This window comes from Xiphophorus maculatus, chromosome 3, assembly GCF_002775205.1.
Source record: "Xiphophorus maculatus strain JP 163 A chromosome 3, X_maculatus-5.0-male, whole genome shotgun sequence".
Taxonomy (NCBI): domain Eukaryota; kingdom Metazoa; phylum Chordata; class Actinopteri; order Cyprinodontiformes; family Poeciliidae; genus Xiphophorus; species Xiphophorus maculatus.
This window is the reverse complement of record NC_036445.1, coordinates 1,982,647-2,001,141: the sequence shown is the minus strand read 5'-3', so window position 1 is coordinate 2,001,141 and position 18,495 is coordinate 1,982,647. Positions and strand designations below refer to the sequence as shown.

At 38.8% G+C, this 18,495-nt stretch overlaps 1 protein-coding gene across 2 annotated transcripts; it reads left to right on the top strand.

Annotated features, from left to right (window-relative positions):
• The first annotated feature begins 262 nt into the window (after positions 1-262).
• On the top strand, positions 263-18,423 carry LOC102234168 (pre-mRNA-splicing factor PRP46-like). 2 transcript variants are annotated; one of them, XM_005798837.3, is made up of 14 exons: positions 1,761-1,800; positions 1,900-2,032; positions 9,139-9,257; positions 10,987-11,219; positions 11,616-11,739; positions 11,891-12,012; positions 13,632-13,718; positions 13,815-13,904; positions 14,188-14,276; positions 15,317-15,539; positions 15,605-15,727; positions 15,869-16,034; positions 17,927-18,015; positions 18,139-18,423. In XM_005798837.3, the coding sequence occupies exons 2-14, from the start codon at positions 1,943-1,945 to the stop codon at positions 18,213-18,215; spliced, it is 1,632 nt and encodes a 543-aa protein (XP_005798894.1). In that variant the 5' UTR covers positions 1,761-1,800; positions 1,900-1,942; the 3' UTR covers positions 18,216-18,423. The 2 variants fall into 2 exon arrangements, with proteins under 2 accessions (XP_023187327.1, XP_005798894.1); XM_023331559.1 differs by lacking the exons at positions 1,761-1,800; positions 1,900-2,032 and adding an exon at positions 263-572.
• The last annotated feature ends 72 nt before the right edge of the window (positions 18,424-18,495 follow it).

Here is an 18,495-nt window from a genome sequence, read left to right as displayed (position 1 = left end):
TCTGTGTTATTGCTCTTGTACCTTCCAGTTGTCTCTGAATTTAAAAGAATAAGTTCAAAGCAACAACTGATTGCAATTTTTTAAACCATTTTGTTTTTTCAAACAGTGTAAATTTCATTTTTCTATTAAATTTCAGGTTTCACTTGTGTTCTTTGTTTTTCTTCGTTTGCTGTAAACATGTAAATAGCTAGATATTAACTCAAATATTTTCTAGAAATTTATTTAAATAACATTTGAAATAATTGTAATTTTAGAAGTTTTACTACATCTTACTTTTATTTGAGTAATATTATTACGAAGTCTTGCTTCTCGAGCAAAATTTCTGGATACTTTGCCAACATGAGTAACTTCACTGAATGAAAAACAAACATTAGATTACCAGGAATTAACCAGACGCATCTACAGTTTATGTTTAAGTCAAACTTCTTGTTGGTACAGAAGCTTTGATGTTTTATTGTTATTTTCTGTCTGCTGCACATTTTGTAGATAAAGAAGAAACGGTAATCACTGTACACTGCCATGACTTCACGAAGAAGTGCTTTATTCTTCATGAGATATATACACTACCTTCTGTAAGTATTGGTCTAATGAGCTTTATGTTGAAAAATTTGAGAAAGTGTTTCTTCTGTTATTTATTTGTACCATTTTTAAAGTTTTGAAATAGAAACATTTTCATATAAAAAAATATTTTTGTCTTATTACATCATTTTACAAAATTAAATCAAATGGTATAATCAGTTTCTCAATATTTGAGTAGCTTTTTTTTTAACTAAATACTTTTTTACTCTTGAGTAATTTTTCAGATGCCTACATTTTACTTTTACCTTAGTCAAAAGTTGAAGTAGTGCTATCTTACCTGAGTACATTTTTAGATACTCTACCCACCTCATCTCAAGTGTATCCTAAGTGACAAGTGTCCACATAATCCTTAACAAGGAACAAATTAAGAAGATTAGATCTAAATATTTATTGTTTCCAATCTCCAAAATAAGAAAAATGCAATTTAAAATTACAAACACATTTTATCCAAGTCTTTCTGAGGTACAGGTTCAAGTGGATGTGGATAAGTGTGCATTAATTGAGGAAGTAACAGGATTTCAATCATCTGTTTTTTACATGTGACATTGTGAAATACTTTTTGAAGGATTCTTACAAGTTTATCTGGGTTCATGGGGCACATTTAACAAATATAAACATCAAAGAGGTTACATTTGGTCTTTTTTTTAACTAATGACCATAAAAGTGATCACAGTGTAAATAATGTTCTCTTATTAGTCAAATATTATACAAATCTTGCTTCTTTAAAGCAGTGGAAGAATTAGTTAAATTTGTGAAGTCAAAAATGCTTTTAAGTTCAATCAGTTGCATTTATTTACAGCATACTTCAGCAACAATGCAGTTCAAAGTGCTTTACAACATAAAAACCATCAGATTTGATCATTTTCAAAAAAGCTGACCCCTTTTTTTATAAAAAAGAAAATGAATGTACGATATATCCTGCTACGTTTTAGATTCATTTCTTTTATATTTTGTGTGTTTGTTTATTCTTTGTAACTTTGTAAGTATGTAGTGTAAACACATAATGTGTATTTTGTGGTACCTTTTTGATGCTGATTGTAATGCGTTCATATTAATAAATAAAAACTAAAAAGAGAGAGAAAAAAGTGCCAAACCAGGTTCTTGTTTCGTTGGAGTTTACTCATACCTCTGCTGGCCACTGGGTGTCGCTGCAGGGACAGTTATACGTTTTACAGCGGAACGTCAACATCCGGCGACACGTCTCCCGAACAGAACAGAGCGGTAATCCTGCAGACACATCCAGACTGGCTTTATGCATTGTTTTCTGTTCAAATATCGCCCATGTGAGACTTTCTGAACACTTAGCTTCATTTCTCGTAGTCTTAGCCAACCCGCGGGGCCTTATACACTGCTAGAGCTTCAGATGGGGGAGGTGAGGAAGCTGCAGAAGAAGTTAAGGCAGATTGAAAATCTGGAAATAAAAATCAGTCTGAGCCCAGAGGAGAAATATAAGGTACAGAAACACTTCATCTGGCTTTTCGTGTTCATGTGACTCTCCCTGTATGACCTTCCCTCAGATGAAAAGGGCTGTGGTGGGTTTAGGATTGAGTAAACACCAGTTTGGGGACTACTGGTGTCACTTTCTCTTCATTTATTTGACTTTAATTTATAAAGTTTGCCTCATTGAGATCCAAGATTTCATTTACAAGAGAGACTTTATGAAGATCATGGCTCAAACTGGTTTTCTGGGCTGTAGAATGGTTATGGATGCGTGTTATTCTTGAAATAACAGCGTTGGCTTCATAAAGGCAGTGATTAACATGAATTAATAATAGTGCTATGAATAATTTGACAGTTTTTGCCCAGGGATCTGAGCAGATCTGATAATCAGACGTTAAACAGAGCGTATCAGGGAAAAATAATTACCGCAGACTTCAGGAAAGTCTCGTCTTATAAAAGGTCACATCTAAATGCAGTGGAAAGAAATTATGTGCCCTACACTACGGATTTGTCTTTGCTGAGCTACTCCTGCAGCTCCTAATTGGGAGGATAAATACATACAGGGTAAAGGTTACATATATGAGACCCTGAACTGACAGACAGCCAACCAAACCCCAGCACAACACCTTCATAATGTGTCCTTCTGGTTCACTTGGTCTTTACAGTGGATTGTTAGTGGAAAACATTAACCTGGGTGACATTTATTACAAATTTCAGTCACTACAGTGTACAGTGTCATACTAAAGTGTTTATATTTATTAGGAGTTTATTTTAGGCTGCACAATGGTGCAGTTGGTAGGACTGTAGCCTTGCAGCAAGAAGATCCTTGGTTCAAATCCCAGTCTATAAGGAGTTTGCATGTTCTCCCTGTGGAGGCTCGCATTCTCTCTGGGTACTCTGGCTTCCTCCTACATCCGAAAATCAAGACTGTCAGGTTAATTTGTCTCTCTAAACCATCTTTAGGTGTGAATGAGTGTCTGCATGGTTGTTTGTAATGTGTCTCTATGTTGCCCTGTGGTGGACTGGTCACCTGTCACCTCTCACCCATTGACTGGAGACAGCCACTAGTGACCGTGCAAGGACAAGTGGGTATAAAACATTTAAACATTACAAAAAAGCAAAAACAAGAAATCTGTGAGAGGGCAAATACCTTTTCGTAGTACTTTTTTAAATATAAAAAACACTGTTTTGATGGTTTCTTTGACTTTAATGTTTGATTTCTTCAAATAAATGTCAGCACATTTTTATGTGCTATCATAAAGAGAACAAATGATGATCACAAATACACACCATACTTTAACATTTTTATTCGGAACATATTTTGAAAATTATCTACATAAAAACATGCAAGGATTGTTAATACTTTTGCAAGGCACTGTAGGAGAAATAAAATCAATTAAAAAAAATACAAAAAGATGAAAAGGCAGACAGAGTACTGAATTTGGATTTAAAAATAAAGCATAATTACATCAGAAGAGCATCTTTGGGTTCTGCATTATTTTCATGCCTTCTAGATTTCCTCAAATTTCTTTTCTTGGAGTCCCAAGGAGAAAGCGACTTCTAAAGCGACGTTTTATTTTAATACCTTATCAACCCTTTGTTGTAAGAGCATCTGTCTTCTTAGTGATCCCTTTTCTTCTTGCAACACTCAATGTTACAAAAATAATTTTCATTGTATTTGGAAATGGTTGCTCAGTGTAAGAGATTTCAACAAAGATCTGCTAAGTTAAAAGTAACATTTGATTCAATTAATATCACTTATTTTGCACACCTGAAGGTCTGTTCTTTTTTAAAGAACGAACCGAGTGGCTTCCCTTTGCAATGCTATTTCTGAACAGGTGAGATAAAGAATCTCACAAAGTTTTTCTTTGTCATTCCTTCCCATGTGGCTGAACCTGTTGGTGTTCTTTAGAAAACCCAGTTCAATCAACAATGTGACAATAAGATTCATTTTCATTTGTGCTAATCATATACTGCTTTAAATTTTAACATCTTTTAGACTCTGAAAAGTTATGGAGATTATCTTAAGACCAACATTTTCTCTAACAATTTAATATTTTTTTATATTACATTTTTATGTTTATTTTATGCACTTCTGCTCCTATTGCCAGAAGCTTTGGTTTATTTGCATTTTGTTCATAAGTAAGTCAAAATTATTTTTTTTAAACCTTCTGAATTTCCATTTTTATTGATGTTGTAAACAAGGTGATAATTCTGCCTTATGTGTAGTAATGATGTGCAGCCTACTGACCACTGAGAAAAGAAATAAAGAACTGGAATGCTGCTCAGTCAATTTTACAACCCTAATAATACTAATACTAATAATAATTACAACCCAGTTTTGTGTCACACTGATATAAAAAAAGCTACAATCAACATAATATACATGTCAGCATGTGAGAAAAGTAAAAAATAAATTAATTAAATGGCTCAGCAGTGGAAAAATAGTGGTTATTAATAGTAATTGGCAGCTTCCTACATTTCTTTTTACCATAAGGAATGTCATGAAATATTTGCATACATATGCTGTGAATATTGAAATACCTCCTTCAGGGATAATGATTTCAAAAATGTCAAATCCATCATTTATGTATTAAATCTGATATTGATTAACCGATTGTGAAATATGTACCCAAACTGTTCAGTTTTGGGGGGTGTTTCTGTTGAAATTCAAGTCTTATCAGGTCAAAAATTAGTGTGCTGCTACTTTGGGAAACAATTTTGAGATTTTCTCGTTCAGCTACAAAGCAGTCGACATTACTGAGTTATTTATTTTCTGAACTGAAGTAAAAAATGTAACAAAGCAATTTTTGGAGGTAACAGTGAAGTGAGAAGAAATTGCACAAGTTTTTTTGTTCTCTTCTCTGGTGGTTCAGTGAATGTAGCAGGAGAGTTGGGAGAGTATAAAGATGCAGAGACTAGATAAATTCACTCTGAAATTGACTGTGACAGACCTCCCCCCCCCCGAAAATCTGAAGTACTCACTGAATGAGACATTTTCAAACCTTTGGGGTCCAAGAATGACTTCTTTCAGAGGTGTGTTTGAGTTTTTAACGTCCGCTGAGCTGCACCCTACGGCTCTGCCACCAACTAGAGTTGCACTCACCTGGCTTTTCCAGGCTGATTCTCACTTATGGTTTTCAGATCTGAGCTGCAAGTTGTGGTGTTTTTTCTTGTGTTTCATGATAGCACATAAAAAAGAAAAATGTGCTGAGGGTTCTTTGAAGGCATAATAAAAAAAGCATCAAAAGCATGTGTTTTTAAAAAAATAAATGCTGTGAAAAGTATTTGCCCTTTTATTAGTTTCTTTAGTTTTTTTATGCTTTTTATTTTCTATAGACACATAGAGACACACTCACACCAAGGGTCAATTTCAAAAGACTAATTACCTGCAGGCACTATTATTCATTGAGTCATCATCACAAAAATAGTTGCAGTGCCCTTATTTCTTATATGATTTCTAAAAAATATGGCTCAATATAAAGCTGAGAAAATTGCAAAATGATGTGCAAAATATGTATTTTCCCCGGGAATAAATCTATAAACAGCTTGGTTTCTGTCAGGTCTGTTAAGACGCAAGAGAGGACTACACAAATTTCTCTTTTGTATTGATCAATAATTTAATTTTATATAATTGCTTAAGGCTCCTGGGTTGGTTTGTTAAAGTTTAACAAAATATGACTCCTACACTTTATAAAATATTTCATCATATTTGATGACTTTTATAAATATATCCATGTTCTACCAACTAAGGAGGAGCAATGAGTGACTTTTAGACCTTACAACGGCTGCATTGTACCACAAAAAAAGGGAAAATAATGCCAAAAACCAGGTGTAAAACAGCTTAAAACCACTTGTATTCTGGTGACCCGTTGCCATGGCGAACAGCTGACAACAGCTCCACTAGCACACAGAGCAAAAGTTACATTCAAGTGTATTCAGGAACATCAGCACTAAAAAAATACAAACATTTCGGAGAACATCTAGCTGTCGTACTTCAGACAAATAAAAGCAAAAGAATGTGTCTCTTTTTCAGATTCTTTGTATGATTATGTAATTTTCCCGACCAACTATATTCCTGGCTCAATGCAGAGCAACAGCTTCTGTGTGGCGCACGATAAATCACGTGATTTTCGACTGCTTGTCGGTTCCGATAACGTGAGACGTATTTGCGTGATAACGTAATGTCTAGAAAATATTTAAGATGGCGTCGCGGCAGAAACGCTCCAAAGTATGGTTACATTTCACGAAAAAAAAAGAAACGATTCTAGGTCCGGTTGCAACACGTACGGAGCTTTAAAAACAATTAAAGCCTGAAATGCCTCAAACATCCTCCAGCAGTTGGCCATACAGTAAACAACTGTCTGATTTGTAGGAACGTAAAGTACTGTATTTAATATGTTGCTTAGCAACGTCGGTGACTCGAAGGGGGGAGCTTCGAGCCCAGCGTCTCCTGCCATCATGATGGACCTTACCAGAGGGGCCGCTTTTCATTGGCTGATGCCCATTCTACGTGGTCACGTGCGTGGCCGTCTCACAAACAGACGCTTCCCGTTAGCTAAGTACAGCATAATGGCAGAACTGATACAACTTTTACACCTTGAAGCCTGTCTGCTACACAGTGTTACGTTAGCTAAACAGATCAATATGCAATGTGTCTGTATCTGACATACACTAAAGACTTTATTTTAGCAGAAAAGGCTTTGACTAAACTGTTACTCCTGTTAGCCACGTTAGTACCAAGTACAGCTAGTCAGTCAACCGTCGCTGTGTTCAGGGAAGCGCTGATTAATAATCGAGAAATAAATATCAAGCCTGGAAACTTGATATCGTAACGGACTGAATGTTATGTTTTTAACGTAATCTTTGCTCGTCTTACGGGGAGCAGGCGGTTGCCATGGTAACAGGTGTGCTTAAACTACAAAGAGAGAGAGAGAGAGAGTAAAAAGGTAGGAGTGGTTTTGAGTTGATCACCTGTTCGGGTTATTTTACCTTTGTTTACCTTTGCTGTGGCGCATTACAGCCGCTGTAGTTTCTAAACGTTGGACTAATTACCTTGTTGTTTGTGAGTTTACGTCATTCACAACAAACATCAAATAGAACAAATATATTTCATAAAATTTTAACAAACAAATGGCTTCTACCGTGGTAATTATGTGAAATTAAATTAATTATATCCCAACTTCAGAAGATTTGCCTTTACCTTTACAGAGCTCTTTGGTTCCTCCTATCAGTCTGTAGCTTCTCATATTGACGTCATCAAACCAAATGTCAGATCTACCATAACTGACTGACACCTGCTGGCCTCATGTTGGCAACCAGCTTGTGACTGAGAAACCAGTAACCTCCTCCCAGATGATGACATGAACTTGTTAGTTCCTTTGTCCATTGTAGTAGCTGATATATTGTGAAAATCCGGTAGAAATGATGCACTAATCGAGTCATGTTTACATAGAAACAACCGTGAGGCTTGTGGTCACGTGGGTCGGTTGTGGGCGGAGCTTGGTAAGGTCCATTGTCCCAGGTAACGTTAAATTCCTCCAGGTCGTAGTGTTCATGTTAGCGTCATAATGTATGCTTAATCTCCAGCTCATGTTCATATTTACAGTCATATTCAATAAATTAAAATCTGGGTCCCGATGAGGCTCGTTTGTCAGAATAAAAGCATCTTTTGAAAACAACCTAGCAGGTATTATTAGACATATTTTTCACCAGACTCACATTTCTGCATAAAAAAACCCATTTTTTTTAACAGAGGTTAAAATAAATAACAATACATATCTGAGAGGGTGTTTTCCAAAGCTGGAGAGACTTCAAATCTTTAAAGGTGCTCCCCAAAAAGACAAACATGCCAATTTGTCTTCCCAAAAACCCTGTTGCGCAAGAAGTTGCATTTATGTTAAAATATTAATTTGACAGAGGAATTCTTATTTCTTTTTAAGCCAGCTTTAATTTTGTTTGAATCGAATGCAATATGGTGCATTTTATTAATGAAAGAGTTTGTTTTCTAACTCAATGAGACGACTAAAATCGACAAGCAATAGATAAGTAAACTCGATAATGGAATCGGTATTGCTTAATCTTATTTCCCATCCCGAGACATGGAGAACACAGGCCCAGACTTGAACCAAGGGCCATCTTGCTACAAGGCAACTATGCTACCATCTGCACCACAGTGCAGCCCATGTTTTAAATGATTAAACAAATTTTAACATGACAAAGATAACCTGGATAAATACAAAAAGTATCTTTCAAATGATGATTTAAATTAGAGGGAAAAAGCTGTTAAACCCAACCTGGTGTTGTGTGGATAACATTTGTTCTCTAATGAACAAAATCACTTTTTGACAAACACTTAAATGTATTTATGTGCCTGATTTTGTTTCTGTTAAATCATTTGATCATAAGAACTTTTGGAGCGAGATAAAACAAAGCAAAAACTGTAAGAAACATGTACTTTCTCACAGTAATGTCTGTGGTGGTTGATGTATTTATATTCCAGAAAATGGTGGAATGTCTTAGTTTTGATGCATTTATTGAATAGAAACAAAATCAAATTTTTCAGCACTTTGCAAATCAGAGCTTATCAAGCTAATATTAGTCATTTCTGATCAACATATAATGAATTCATCCTTCTGTCAACCATAAAAAAAATGTAAAAACATCCCTTTTCCAGTCTGGCTCGATCCTGGAGGTTTGATACTTTGTGGGCTGCACTGCCATGTATTTTTAAAGCCAATTAAAATGTGGTGTTTGCAGCCTCACATAGACCAAAAACTAAAGAAATAAAAGCCAGGCTGCCATCAGCAGCATCAAACCACCAGAGATTCCCAGTTGTTTTCAGATGCAGAGCAGCTCTTGACGGTGTGATGAGCTGTGTAAGGTTGGTGGAGTGTGCTGCCTTTAACAGGGAAAACAGACACTTGATGTACACTTGACATCTATCTTATTCAGACATGCATATTTCAAAGCCCCCAGTCAGACAGGGTATGTTTCAAGCTGCAGTCTAATAGACGGAGACAGACCGAGTGATCTGGTTGTGCATATAAACAGGATATAAACAACTTGTGGATTTAGCAGCTTGCTCTTACTACCAATCTCTTGACTTTCTCCTGTCAGATCTCCAGGAAGGCGGAGCTGCGTTCCAGATTGGCTGAGCTTCAGCTGCAGCTTTCTGGCCCGCAGCAAACTCTTGGGATTGTGGGAGACGGAAATAAGGAGAAGATGAAAAGACAAGTGTAAGGAAGTGAGGGAGAGGTGCCCGTTGGTGTATGTGTGTGTGCGTGTGTGTGTGTGTGTGATGGTGGCGTACATATGGCGAGAAGCGTAATTTTTCAAAAGCAACAACATTCACTTTGAAGCCTTTGATCTTTTTTGCATGTCTATCCAAACACACGGGAGGTCAAATCCTCTGGTACTTTCAGAGGATTTGACTCTTGTTTATAGTGTGTCATGTAAACATTAATCACTGATGTCATCCTCCATATTGAGCTCTTAATCGTCTTAATCATCAAGTTCAGATGTGATGTGTGTGATGCGCCCCATTGTGTAAAACAGAATCCACAACCCAGTCTCCTTGTTGACGATGCCTCTCAGTTTTTTTTCACATTTTATTTGGTTGCAACCACCAATTTCAACATATTTTATTGGAAGTTTTATGGAAGGAGTCTGCCCCCTTTAAAACTGAAAGAGCCGTTTTGCCTTTAGCTCAGTTAAATAAGGCGTTAGAGTCGCAAATATTACATGATCCTTTAAGAAAAGACTGCTTATAATTTTTGATTTCTATTAAAGAAAAACTGTCCTCATGCTTAAAGAACAATCATTTTATTTCTGTTTTTAGAAAACCTGTTAGAGGCTACTGAAGACAAGAGATCTGGAGCTTTTAGTATCCAAAAATCAATATTTGCCACACTCCTTTTTGCCTTGAGCTACAAAACATACACGACTCTTCGAGTACAATAAAATTAATTATGTTTTTGGGAAGTCAAACAAACACAAAACGTTTAGAAAATAACATTCTTGTTTCTCGAAAGGCTGACAGAATGTGTTTCTATAAAGACATTGGTTTCAATGTAATAACATACATTCAAGAAAACTCAAAACAAATCGTATTACAATTCTTTGTAGTGTTATTATCTCTAAAACAACTTTTAGGACAAATATAAATATGGCACAGATATTTTTCAGAACACCTAAAGCTGTAACTTTAGTGAAAAGTGTCTCTTTAAAGTTCACAAATGCAAATTTTCCAGAGAAAACAAATGGATGCCACACTTTTAACTAGTACTAGATGATATGACTGAAAACAGAATCACATAGGTGTTTCATATCAGTCAATATTGATTTGTTTTTTATTTTAAACACTTGAAATCCTGCCAAACTGCTGCTTTCCTGCTTTATCCACAGTTTTCACTCCACGCCATAGTTTTTTTACTTTTAAGCAGCTATGAGACAAACCTTAAACTGCTGCCGCGTCGGTTACTCAACAGGTTGTTGCTAGGTAACCACAAGTTATTCAGCAAGCTGTTGCTAGGTAACCAAAGAGTGAGTGAGTTAATTGGTGACTCTCATGTGAGAAGTTGAGCGGTTTAAGCCTTTCCTCTGCCTACATTACCCGGAATGCTGTTCGGTTCTGGATAGGAGTTCAGTGAATTTATTGAATATTCTATCAGATATATTATCTATTGATTTTGATTGCGTGCTTCTCTCAATATATATTGATTTATTGTCCAGCCCTACTTTTAGGTTATTTCCACAAAATGCTGAAATCCTGCATCATTTTCCTTTAACAATTGTGGACTACAGTTTGTTTCTCACATAAGAATATGAAAAAAACAGAGTCTGTGGTTGTAATCTGACAACATGTGAAAATGGGCAAGGGATATCAGGAGGGTACGATGTAAAGGTTGCTATGTGCAGTTTGCATCTTGATTATTTATTCAGCTCATGCTTTCTACTCTGGCACAGGGAAAATGCCCCTGAGACCCTTTCATCACAAACGCCTCCAGCCTCCAAGATCCTTAAGGGAGAAGCTGAGTCCAAAGCTGCAGGAACGCCAGCGCCGGCTGCCAGGCAGAGGGCGGCAGGAGGAAACGAAGGAGATACGGCAGGACCTCAGGATGCGACTGAATCGGCCAAGGTGTCACTTCAGAGCAGAGACGAGTCAGGATGCTCTCCAGAAGAGCTGCTGCGGCAGGAAGGTGGGCTAATTAGCAAAAAAGAGACAGAGAAGACTGGCATTACACTTTATCTCAGGGAGCTAAAAGAGCAAAGCAGTGCCCTAATTTTCGATTACCATCTAAAACCAGATTATACACGTATGCCTCCAAGGAGTCTTAACAAGCTCGTGTGGCAGCCAGGATTAAAACCAACAGGCCGAGTTGTGCTTCCCTGAAGACAAGGCCCACGTTTTGCATCCATGGAGCTAATTTAGCCCCACGCTTTGCAGCAGCAGCAGCAGCAGCAGCAGCAGCAGCGTCGCATTAATCCATACCGAAGAGTCGTGTACTGTAGATTAACAAGGCAGGGTGCTGATGAGTCAACACTGCTAATTGCACAAATCATTTCCTTTTTTCTTTTCTTTTTTTTTTTCGCAGAAGCAGAGTTTTCATCCCTCACAGCGTCCTGGGAGAAAGCGCGGTTTCGCTTGAGGCTGCTGGTGGGTCACAATGACATAGTCACCAGTGTGGTTGCTGTTGACAACCTGGTGGTTTCTGGAAGGTAAAGCGGCGCGCTATTTGCATAATGGATGGGCGAAGTGAGCCTTCCTCCTAATTTATCTCCTAGTAGGCACTCGCCGTCATTCCACCACATTTAATTTTTCGTCCTGCTCTCTTAAAATTTACTTTCTAACTCCTGACCTCCACCCAAGTCGAGACACGACGGTGAAGGTGTGGCACGTTCCCACGGCAACAGAGCAGAAGAACCTGGGGGGCCACACCGGCGGAGTCACCTGCCTGTCTGCGCCTCCCCTCGAGTGTTGCAGGAGGCTGGGTGAGTACGCGCAAATGCACATGTGGGCTGGCTGAGGCTGAGTAATGCCCGTGTCCTGCGGCCTGGTAATTATAGGAGCAGTTCATCAGATCAACTCCGCTGAGAAATAACCTCAATAGACACTTTGGAGAGTTCACTGTCTGTCTGAAGCAGGCAGCCTTCCATCATTCGACTCGCTGGCTGCCCTCCCTTCTCCGGCTTAACGCACCCAGCGTAGAAGTGCAGCGCAGTCCTACAGCACTTCCCCTGCTAATGAGATTATTTTTCTTCTTTTGCACAAACATGTCCTCTCCGTCTATTTCTTGTGATTTCTGTCCTTTATCCTTTTATGCATCATCACTTCCTCTCATCTGCGGCACGGTGCAAAAGTTTTGAGTCATCCCTCGTTTCTTTATGCTTTGCTCCCAAGGCAATAAAACCCTTTTGTAATGCTTGAATGTGGTCTTGTGCGATATTGCTTCAGGGTTCTGGAGTAATTTTGTTTCCAGAGTTGAATGTGTTTAGGTGGAAAATGTGAATTTTAGCCCCAGGAGAAAAGCAAAAGGCGTTATGAAGATTGTGACTGAAGCTGGTGAGAGGGTGTCACTATCCTCAGCGAAACAATGAACAGAAAGGCCGGTCAGAGCCAGTGGTGGATTCACACAGGGACAAAAATCTGAATTTTTTGACATGTACTTAACCCTGTCGCAATAAACAATTAATCAATTAATGACATGATAAATGAATATGAGTTCAATAATGACATTATAATACATTTTAGTTGTGTGGTTTGGGTTGTGTGTGTGATTTTATTTCTACTTTATTGTTTTTTATTATTGTGTTTTATTTTGGATATCTAAAATATCTTCCTGTTCCAGTCTTAAGAGTTCTTTACAAAATGAAAGTTATTGGTTGTTGGGAGGGCGAACTTGCATTAATATGCCATTATCAGCGTATTAATTGAAAATTGTTTTATCGCAATAATTACTGGGACAATTTATCACATTTGTTATTGTGACAGGCCTGTATGTGCCTTGATCTGCTGAAACTAAAGCTGGAGAGTTTGGTCATAGTAAGCTCGTTTGAATTTGGAGGGAGAAAGAGAAAACTTACAAGTCTAAGAATGTGGACACACCTGTGAAGCACCAGGGTGGCTGTTTGTTGTTTTTACCTTAAAGTGGCCAACTCTCTGTTATTTCTATATTGATTTGATACAGTAGGGGCTTCCGCACTTCCCATGTCTGTGCCTTCTGTCACTTTTTTTCAGCAGTTAAAACTGTTTTATTCGTTGTCATAACCTGCTTTTCTGAGCATATTGGATGCAGGTAATGTTAGCTAAAAGATGACTAGCTAATACCAATATATCACATTAAGCCTGTTAAGTACAGGCTGCTGTTGTCTATGTTCAAAAGTGGGTAATACTTGTTACATTCACTTGAGTAACTTTTTTGGAAAAAGGCACTTTACCTTTTTCTTTTGCTTGAGTAATATAATTATGGCTATGTATTCATTTGTATAATTCATTTCTAGATTCCTGAAAGTACTTTATAAAGAAACAAGGTGTTTAAAATTGTATAGAATATTGTATATTTTGGATTAATTTTTCAGTTTTTCTGATTTCTCTCTGTCTGTCTCTGCAGCCAGGTCCCTGTCCTTGTCTGACAAAGAGAGGTTTATTTTGAGCGGCTCTGCAGACTGCAATGTGAAGATCTGGGCCCTGAGCATCGGTATGCTTACCACACAAACACACACTCATATTTACTTTCTTGAAATATAATGGCCTGCATGTTGTCAATTAAACAGCGTTTTGCTGTTCCCCTCAGGGCAGTGTGTTAAGTCTATCTACACATTCAACGCCGTGACTGCGCTCTCCTTCGCGCCTGAGGGGGACGGCTACATCATCACCGGTTCAGGTGCGTTTCTGCGAGGCCACAAAGTGCAAGCGACACAGCGGACAGAATAATTGGTCTGTTTCCGTTGACGCATGTGCACAATTTCATCCCAAGTTCGTGTTTACGTCTTTACTAATATCCCTGCCGAGTCTGACTCTGTGGCATCATCTGCCACCGAGTTACTGTAGCGCAATGCGTTTGGGTTGATTCGGCTGTCTGGCTCAGGTGTGTCAGCTGTGACCAGCGATAATGACTGCCAGTCGCCTGTCTTCACACGTTAACCTCACACTCTGTCACCCTGCAGACGGGGGGAAAGTTCAAGCCTGGAGCTGGCATACTTTCCAAAACTGCCAGTCAGTCAAGGCACACGAGGAAGCAGTCACCTCCATCCAGGTGCGTCGTGTTTATTTGGTCATAGTCAGTGTGAAAAAGCAACAAATGCCGTTTACATGAAGGCCTTCTGGCCTCTGGCTAGTTTGAACACACAGTCCCTGCTAGGACATTTCAATTAAAAGGAAATAAAATGCAAACACAGCTGGATGCAGTCTTGATTTAATAAAGTCGTTCACTTAGTTAGGATCTAGCTATAACAAGAGATGAAAAACATCCGTTACTTCTACAATGTATTGGTTTAAATATAATTTATTGATTGTCATTTTTTTATTTTTATTTAGTTGGGTCTTAAACTCGGATCTAAAACTAAACTAAAAAGTACGGGACTTAAAACGGTTCCCTGTGGAACTCCTAAACTCTAAATAAATCAGTTCAGACGCAGTTCTTAGGTCCTATTTAGATGTCATACAAATAGATTTAGATTACAGTATTGTGATTTAATGAATCGGATCTTCTGATTTATTTTTCCAGGATAGCACTCTCCTTCACCCCAGTGACGTTCAAACTGAGACTAAAACATGCTTTTATGAGTGTCTTCAATATATTTAGAACATTTTGTATTGTTAATTTTGAAGAAAAAAAGCTTCTTTTCAAAAAATACAGCTGTCAAATTTCCACACTTTCAACTTTTCCTTATTTGTTGCTTTCAAACGGATATAAAGACATTCGCTGAGATCCAGGCCGTGGAGCTGGTCCAATTTTAGAGCATACTGTTTGTTTTTCTTTTAGCAAAAAGGAGGCTTTTATAAAAACTGAAACCCAGAGCTGCACATGCAGAGTTTTTTTTATATTTTTTTTTCAATTTGCAAACATCATAATACGCCTAAAGCATTAAAGCATCACACATTATTGTCACCCTCTTTGTTGTTTCTCATGCAAAGCACACAATCCATTTATAACCAGCAGCGGAATGAAAAACATCTTAAAATATTCACTTTAATTCCATTTCCACAAACATACATGCAACACACACACACCCCGGCAACACTGGGTAAGGACTCAAATCACCATGACAACCATGTCTCTGGTGCCCTCCACAGTCTCAGGGTCCTCTGGTGTTCAGTGGCTCGGCTGAGGGGGGGGTGTCTGTGTGGGAGAACCGGCGTTCGGAGCGAGAGCCCCTCAAGCTGCTGCACCACTGGAGCAGCCAGGTGACGGGCCTCAGCGGGGGGCCGGGCAGCCGACTGACGCTCAGCCCGCGCGGGGACCGGGTGGTCCTGGCTTACGGTCGAGCCTCCATCAAGATCCTTCACTGGAGGACAGGTGAGCCGCAGATGTTCGGGAAATCTGCATAATCCTCCCGACTAACATCTGTTCAATTACCACAGGAGTGATATCCAGGCTGACCAATCACAGCAGCATCACCGGCGTGACAGATTGTGTTCACCAGACGGGGGGCATCCTAATTGGCTCCTGCTACGACCTGGCGAACGGCGAGAGCTCCCTTAACTGTGAGTCAAAGATTAAAGCGTGCGCAGCCAGAAGCTCCTCCTGCCGCTCTGAGCGTGAAAACACAATAAGGACTTAAGTTGAAACCACTCTGTGCCCCTCTGCTGACCTCCAAACCTTTAATCTCTTTCTCCTCTCTGCAGTGTTCTCTCTGCCTCAGTGTCGCTATCTGGCCTCCCTGACCTGGCCGGATGCTCCCAGAATCCTCTGCTTCGCGGCGTGGACGACTGGTAGTGGAGACCACCGCTGGGTGACCGGCGGCCGAGACCTCATAGTGTGGGAGCAGCTCCCCAGTTCTGGGAAAAACAGGTGGGTTCGGCTCTTACCGGTATTTCAGATTCAAAGTTTCTTATTTAAATTTTGGGTTCCTATGCAGACCTGGCAACATAGAGCGCCCTCTATGATTACTGGCAACTGCCTTAAAGGGGATCTATCATGCAAAATTCACATTTTAGACATTTTTATACTTTCATTTGGGTTTCTTCTGCTTCTAAAAACACTTCAAGGTGATTAAAAAAAACACCCAGCATTTATTGGAAATAAGTTCATACTTTTTAGTGTCTGGACAATGAGCTTTTTCAAAAACCTCCCAAATGTAACGTCACAAATCAGCAGGCACTGCCGATTGAAACCCAGCCCGTTACCTAGCAACCCAAGCTGAGTTCCAGCACATTCTGTCAGCTGGTTTCACCACTCTCTACTTCTGCTTTTCTAATATGTACAGTTATATAGTTGCACATCTGTTTGCAGCCATTTTCACATACAAGTGTAAACTTTGAGTTGGGGGTGTGACCAGCAGCAGCTTCTTTGAATTTAAAGTGACAAGACGCCCTAAAACAGCTCAAATAGGCAGAACTGACCAATCTAAAATCTCATTATCTAAGAATGATTTTGTGTAGCCTGTAGACCTACCGTAATCTGCTCCAAGAGAGCATCATAGGTCACTTTTAAAATAAACTGTTGTCATGGAAACTCCAAGATGCCAATCTTTGCTGCAGATGCACTAACTGTGAGCTTCAGTGTTTGTTTTTTCATCCCTTTACGATCCTCATGACTGTGTGGTGAGGCTTTTTAATTCTCTTTGACTTCTAGTCTTTCCCATCTTGAAGAGTGGCTTATGGAAATGAGCAGGAAGTTAAAAATTAAAAGTTAGACTCTTTTGTCACTTTAAAAAGTAAATAAAAGATTCCAAAATTGCTTAAATTCTGTTCATTTTCTAGGAAGTAATTTGGGTCCCGATAAGTGTTGAAAACTAATTATTTCCTAACCTGGGATTTAAATCACTCTGAAGAGAATGGTCAGAGAAAGGGCATGTAAATTAGTTTTGTTTTCTGAACTTATTCTATCTAAAAAAAATCTGAATATCTAAACTGAACCACTAAAGCAACCCGGCTGCTTTCTGAATTGATTATTTTATGCAAAACTAAGGACCATATTATCATAATGTAAACTACAAACACATGCCTTCTCAAAGTTTTATGGATAAACATTACACAGATGATGGAAACCCTAATGACAAGATTGAACCCTGTAATTTGTGGCGCATTAACTTATTAGAGAAATACGTGAGAGATTTTTAAAAGTTTTTGTATTAGTTTGTGGTTATTCATCGTGTTAGTTAGCACCTTGCATATAAAACAGCGGCCAATTGCTAATTTAAAGGAAAAATCTGTATCAAAATGAAATAAAAATGAAAAAATATTCACACCTCTTAAACTTTTTTACATTTCTGCAACCTTACAACCACAAATGTCGTTGGGTTTTACTGGGATCTTATGTGATAACTCAAACAATATTAGTGGAATAAAATGACATGTGGTTTTCAAACTTGTTTATTGTTTTTCTTTTACAAATAATCTAAAACGTTTTACAAGCATTTGTATTCAACCACCAATATATTATGGACAACCATCTTATCCATTTTCTTTCCCCTTCACAGACGAATTTCCTTTTATTAGTCATTTACATAAAATCCCAATGATGCAACATGACAAAATGTAGAAAAAGTTTAATACTTTTTCAAAGCACTCAACAACAAAAAACACATAGAAAACCTGCGACGTTCGTTACTTCCTCTCTGGGTCAGATGAATTTAATTTCCAGGCGCTACAAGGATTTAAATGTGTGCTAATAGGTTTATCTGTCTGCGTCTCCTCTGTTAATGTAATGCGTTTAGTTAATCCGGGGTCTAAATGTTACAGGGGTGACGTCACGGTGAAGAGAAACAGCCTGATGGACACGACGGTGCTGGAATCAGAGGGGGACACAGAGGAAGACGAGGACACCAACGGTACACGTCTTCACGTCTTCCACAAGTTTTAATGAGTGGAACAGCAGAAATGAACACTGTCATGTTTGTTTTTAGAAGACACATGTGGTGACAAATCCCTGATGAAAGCCTTTTGGGTTCCAGATTACGAGGATAATGAGGACGGAGGGGCTGAGGAGGACGGATCGCCTGGCTCGTGGCTGCGCTGCGTTCTCCAGTGAAGCTCAGGACTCCACGGCCTGCAGCCACCAGCAGGAAATGAGAGGGTGGGAGAAGTGACAGACTGAGTGCCAGTCTGGGAGGAAGAGGAGGCGAGCATATGGACATGGAGAGAATGAGTGACTGAGTGTGTGTGGACGTGTGATAGGCAGATTGTTTTCTCTGTAAATATTTTCACGTTCAATAAAGCCGTCAAACTGTTAGTGCAAATTTGCAGCTCTTGTTGTCTTTTTCTCTCTCTCTCTCTCTCTCTCTCTCTCTCTCCTCCTCCTCCTCTCCTTT

Bases quoted from the DNA above. Each gene is read 5' to 3' on its own strand.
- LOC102234168 (XM_023331559.1), top strand. From the start codon at position 447: ATGTTTTATTGTTATTTTCTGTCTGCTGCACATTTTGTAGATAAAGAA. The intron at 9,258-10,986 runs GTAAGGAAGTGA...ACTCTGGCACAG, and splicing joins GAGAAGATGAAAAGACAAGT to GGAAAATGCCCCTGAGACCC. The intron at 11,220-11,615 runs GTGGGCTAATTA...TTTTTTTCGCAG, and splicing joins AGAGCTGCTGCGGCAGGAAG to AAGCAGAGTTTTCATCCCTC.